Source organism: Plectropomus leopardus, chromosome 18 (assembly GCF_008729295.1).
Source record: "Plectropomus leopardus isolate mb chromosome 18, YSFRI_Pleo_2.0, whole genome shotgun sequence".
NCBI lineage: Eukaryota > Metazoa > Chordata > Actinopteri > Perciformes > Serranidae > Plectropomus > Plectropomus leopardus.
The window spans coordinates 19833976-19839975 of record NC_056480.1 but is presented as its reverse complement, the minus strand read 5'-3'; the positions used below and the strand labels follow the sequence as shown (position 1 = coordinate 19839975).

At 40.9% G+C, this 6000-nt stretch overlaps 1 protein-coding gene across 4 annotated transcripts in view; it reads left to right on the top strand.

Annotated features, from left to right (window-relative positions):
* The first annotated feature begins 330 nt into the window (after nt 1-330).
* Nucleotides 331-6000, top strand: part of spire1a (spire-type actin nucleation factor 1a) — a 45848-nt gene continuing 40178 nt past the window's right edge. The window contains exons 1-2 of one of the 4 annotated variants that reach the window (XM_042506288.1): nt 331-880; nt 5837-5868. In XM_042506288.1, the coding sequence (XP_042362222.1) occupies nt 535-880; nt 5837-5868 (378 nt within the window). In that variant the 5' untranslated portion in view covers nt 331-534. The remainder of the gene's footprint in view (nt 881-5836; nt 5869-6000) is intronic. The other 3 variants (XM_042506289.1, XM_042506291.1, XM_042506292.1) reach the window with 3 other exon arrangements.

The window sequence follows — 6000 nt, the reverse complement described above, 5'->3', positions numbered from 1 at the left end:
GGACTCATTACTGGGGCACTTTATGGGAGGAGTGTCAGCTGGCTGCAATCTGCATTCCTCACCGCTAGATGCCACTAAATCCTACACACTGTTCCTTTAAGAAATCACCTCCACCTGCGTTTGCACACAACTCCATCCATGCAGTTACTTTCCACTTCACAAACTATTAGAATCTACAATTATAATTTACCCTTCGATCTCAGACACATTCTAATATTTTATTTTTTAAATATGGATTTTGGACTACACACCTGATGGCGGAAGCTGCGTGGCCTTCAAAATGACTGACGCGAACGTCACGCACAGTTAACCGGCGGGCACTGAGGCCACGCGGACGGTGCTGTCAGCCAGCCGTCGGTCACAGAGAGCCGTTGGTGCTCGTCGTTCACACCGGAGAGATAACAGCTGAGTGAAAGCCAAACGTCTGACCGTGGGACTCTGAAATATAAAATCACATTTATTTATTATTATTATTATTTTTTTTTTTTTTTACAGTTTTTTATCTTTAAGTCGCGTGGTTATGATGAGGTGAGGATGGCCAAGCGACCGGGGACTGACGACGGGATGTTGACTTCGCCGACAATTCTCCGGGATTTCTCCGCCGATTTAAACACCGGGGACGTGAGCATGGACTGCGGCGACGGAGCCGCGGAGGTCTCCTTGGAAGACATCCTCACATTGTACAACCAGCCCATAAACGAGGAGCAGGCATGGGCGGTGTGTTATCAGTGTTGTCGGACTTTAGCGCAGAAACATCGGCGGAAAAGCTCCAGGTCTGCCGGTGCTTCAGACGGCGGCTGTCCGAGGAGGATTGAGGGACCTGGGGATGTGAAGATTGGGAGAGACGGGACTGTGAAACTGCACTTTGAAGACAGCACAGGTAAACGAACCGAAACCAGACAGGTTATTCTGGACATGTAGGACATTTTGACTAACTACGCAGCTAATACGACAGGCTGCTATCTCAACAGACTGCCAACAATGAAGCTTTTCCTATCACATCACTCACAAACGGAGCATCCATACAAAGAGGCCATATTGTTGTGGCTCTCTGCTTCCAGCCATGTGGTGAATTTGTTTACAGACGCCCGATGCGATTATTAAAAATACATCACAGATCACCGCATAGCTGCTGGGGATTAAAAAAATACAAAGAAAGCTGTATTATCAATTATTAACAGAGAGGGTTTGTTCTCACAGCACAATCTAAAATTTACATCATAAACATGACTCATATTAGTACTTCAATCAAACGGTTGTGCTAGCAGGGCTGGTTTAGAAACGCTGCTATGGGTTTATGTTTGAAATCATGCTCCTGCAGGGGTCAGTTAGCTACAGTAAACAATGAACCATGTGATGGATTCAAACTGCAGAGCACCTTGGGCCCAGTCCAGAGCAAAGCTATATATCCAGCATTAGGGAAATACTGGGGGAAAAAAGCCAAATATAGATGACTCATATTGCTGCTAACAGCCTCATTATTTTTGTTGTGATATTCAGGTAACGACACAGATAAAAGTGGGGGTCAGAGCAGATGCTTGGTGTGGGCTGCATGCACCTGAGAGAGAGTTTAAACACAGTGGAAACACGTTGTAGTTTGGTAAAATAGCAAGGTTGAAGCAAGCATGCACGTGGACTGCATATAGAAGAGCCACTCAATTGAGTTTCACCTTGACTATTTATCTCAGAGCTGACATTTATTTATAGATAGTATTAATTAAAGGTTCTGTGTGTAGGATTAGGGGTACATATTGGCAGAAATTGAATATAATATAATAAGTATGTTTTCTTTGGTGTATAATCACCTGAAAATAAAAACCGTTTTTTTTTCTTGTCTTCAAATTAGCCTTTTATATGTACATATGGAGCAGGTCCTCCACTTCGGAGAATACCATGTTGGACCAGGATGTTTCTATAGTAGCTCAGGATGGACAAACTGAACACTAGCTCGTGTTAGCGCCTTTTGCATTTTTGTGACAGCGACCATAGTTAGCAGCCGCTTTGCAATAAGCTGCAGAAATAAACCCCAACATTTTTTGCACCATGTGTGCTGCTTTATTCAATGGTTTCATTGGTTTTAATTACCTGTTCAGTTTGCTTCAGAACAGACAAGACCTGTGAATAATTTGGCTCACATTAACACCTTCTGAACAATAAACACTGAATGGATTTGTAAAGAGAGCAGTTTCAGCTGCTTGAAATCTCTGAAATTTTGATAATCCTTTAAGCAAAAATGCCAAAGTTTAACTCATACCAGCTTGTCAAATGCAGATATTAAGATGAATGCATTTGGGTTTGATACAGGAACCTATATGGCGGTAACAGACAGTCTTGTATTGCAGTTAAATAGTAAGTTAAAATAAGTTTCTAAAAACATTTGAGATGAGAAATAGGCAACACAGTAACAAATCTTGGTTCATGTTTAATCAGCACAGCTTAGTTTTGAAATTTGATCTCCACTTTTTCAGCCTCTGTTTTTACAATACAGGAAAAATATGGCGCCCACCTCCTGCCAGACAGTGCACTTAAATATGTTTCTAAAACATTTTAGGCAAGAAATAGGCAATCCAGTAAAATAATCATTCATATTTGATCAGCGCTGCATAGTTTTACAGTTTGTTTCCAAGTTTCATGATTCGTTTTTACATTACAACAGTACAACGTCCACTTCCCTTTCAAAAATTCTCATATTACAGTAAAGCAGCGCATGAAAATATATTTCTGAAAACATTTTAGGCGAGAAATACTGAATACAGTAACAGAATCTTGGTTTATATTTGATCAGCACTGCCTAGTTTTACCTGGGTAGCAAGTGTACGGAAATGCATAAATATTTGTATGTATAAAATCTGTATTTCAAGCAACAGCCCTAGAGCCAGTGAAAATCTGTTCTGTGTCATTCTGCGCATTTGAACTGAGAAATGAGCAGGGAGATCTGAGCACTTGTTAAGATGGAGGGAGGTTTACCATAGTCATTTACACATACTACCCACGTAGTTATGAGACAAAGCTGGTTGAAAATTGGCAAAGTAACCCTTTAACTGCATTCCATTAATACGTGAGAGATAAAGGGTGTGCGAGCAGGAGGTGTGGCTGTCAGCATAGCCTCAGGCATCAGGGTTATATCCCATATCTCCTGGGAACTGATTAGCCACCTTTCTTCATATTTTCCCCTCCCCTAAACCCCCTCAGTCCAGCCCTCCCTCACCTCAGCATATCTATCCGACCGTTTGCTGTGTGTGGAAATTACACTCTCAGTATAAACAGATTGCGGCTGCTGAGAGTCTTGCCGCTGCTAAAAATAGCATAAACGTGATGATTAGATGCACAGACTTTAGAAGTCTGACTGCTGATGAGTTTGGAGATTATTGGGAGAGTCCTTTGCTGCTCCTCTGGCTGGTGGCTGAGGTATTTTGGGACGGCTCGGCCCTGTCCTGATTCTTCTTAGGGCTGGAGACGAGAGAGACGTGAGACTGATTAAGCTTCCAGTAGCGTGACGGCCAGTTTCAGAGGTTGCTACCCCAGCAGAAAATCAGTGCTTATGCAATCTACGTATGGCCTGTACATGAGTCAGGGACAAGGCAGCATTATTTGGCCAGCAACCAGACCACCAACACTGAGGCCTTCAAGTCACACTTCCTATCTTACTGCTTGTATCAAGATGTTGTTTGGAGCCACACATGACAGAAAGTGTACATTTTTGCCAACACATACTAAGGAAAATGAGACTAATAAGCAGCACAGAGTCAGTCTGCAGTGAGATCAATTCACACGGAGCATGGGGAAGAATTTATTCACTCCCACTTCATGTTGCCTAAGGCATGAATGAAGCCTGAATGCTGCATGAAGATGAGGCACTTGTTTACCCCAAGATTTTCAATGATTCATACCTACAGTGCAGAGATTTTTTTTAGTTGATTTGGTGCATGCAGTATTTTAAGTTGGGTGTAACGTATACAGTTTATCTGGTTATTTATGTCTTTGAACAGGTGTAAATAAGGATGTAAAGTCTGCTCTGTGTTTCTTTATTATGGAGGCCAGTGATGCGTAAAAGATGCAACTTTTGAAAAATCAAGTTAGTTAAAAAACCGTACATCTACCCATCTGTACCCTGCTCTCTGTGAACCCTTTTCTTTGAATAGGATAGTCTGGGTGACACTGCACACTGCTCCAAATATGCCCACTGTGACTTAATCGCTGTAGGCCAAGCCATCTCTCCTTGGCTGGGACAAACAGAGGACCCAGTGTTTCCCAGATGAGTGTTGGAGCATGGCTGTTTATTTTTTTTTTCCTCCCGTCTGTTAGCTGTAAGTCATAGTGACCTGCATGGAATTGAGCTACACTATGAAAACATTATTTACCGTGAACGTGTCCTTAACCTCTGCATAGCAAAAATGCAGTCAGAGCAGTCCCATATAATTAGAATTTTTTCAATTACTTCCTCAATTAATTGGATTTAAACTGAAATGGCGCTTATATTTGCATATAGAGAGATGACACATCTGGTCAAAGTTTCTCATTTATGTGCAATGACCTAATTTTACACTCTGGACCGGTGATAAAGTCTGCAGATATATCTTTCTGTTTGTACTTTCACCCCTAATGTTAGATTTACCTGCAGGTAGCCTTTGTACAATCACCATGTACTAGTGATTAGCTGTTAAAAGTGTATGTAATTACAGTTGTACAGGTAGTATTTGAAATACTTGCCTCAAATCAGCGAGTCCGCAAGATCCGATACCAAATAATTTATCGACAAACTTTTTAGTAGCGTCACACCCTAAAAAAAGGGCAGTTTTCTCAGAAATCAGTTGTTCTTGTTCTTCATCACTGTCCTACATAGCATGTTGCTCTGTGCAGCCATTGGTGACTTCTTTTTTAGAGCAGCGAAGGACTGATTTCTCTTAATACTGTCACGTTAGTCATTCATAAAATATCAGCAATTTGGCAATATTTTACACTGGAAATCCAGTTTAGGGTTTAACCTGACCCATACCATACAACAACACCCACACAGGTTTAGCACTGCTTCTCTTCTCTTTCTTTATTTCTTTGTTCTTTTTAAATGGGATTGTATCAATACTTGGTATTCAAGTTCAGGTATTGAAATCGGTACCAGGAGGGAAAAAAACGGTATTGGAACAGTTCTATATGTAATTATTCAGAGTGGGGAAAGACTGTACTTTAAGCTCTTACGTAAAAATCTAGAGGTACAAGTGTGCTGGAGAAGCCAGTAACAGAACAAGAGATAAGACTGTCAAATCTTTCATTTTATCTTTTGTCCAAAAATGGAAAGAGAAACTTCAGGTTTTTCCTGTCCATGTAGGTTCCTGTGTTTTATTTTGTTGTTTAGAAAAGACTTCTATTGTATGTTAAAGGTCACAGTTGAGGTTAAGGATTTTTATTTTCCATTTTGAGAGAGGTTTCCATGGAAATGATGAACAGAGGGTGATGACTCTCTCCCGATTATGAAGGAATTGTCATATCACCACAACCAGCCACCATTGTCAGGTTTTGACACCTCCATTTGCCTGAGGCAGTGTGCAGTGACTGCAGAGAAAACATAATCATTTATTTACTCAGTAGTTTTACAGTCCTATTCAACGCTGTCGAGTAATCACGCTCCCCCTACATTTTCTCTCCTCTCCAGTCTCAAGTTTAATATTTTATGTTCTGTAACGCTGTGTGAGGTGTGTGTTTTCTCTGTCTTTAAAGATGTCTTGCTTAATTGTACACAGTGTGCACATAAATAATGCAGAGGGTGTGTTTGCACAATTAATAACTATCCACAGTGTTTATGAGTGTGAATAACTCTCTCAATGTTCTGTCATTACAGATAAATACCAACCGCCCCCCACGTCATTAGAGGTGAGTTTCACATCACATCTCCTTTGTTCAGATTTCCTTTTCAGCAAGCACCGGTAGAGCGGTTTGCTATAATTTCCGATCCATCAGTTTTATTACCCTCAAGAAAACAATTAAAACAAATGCAATTATCAG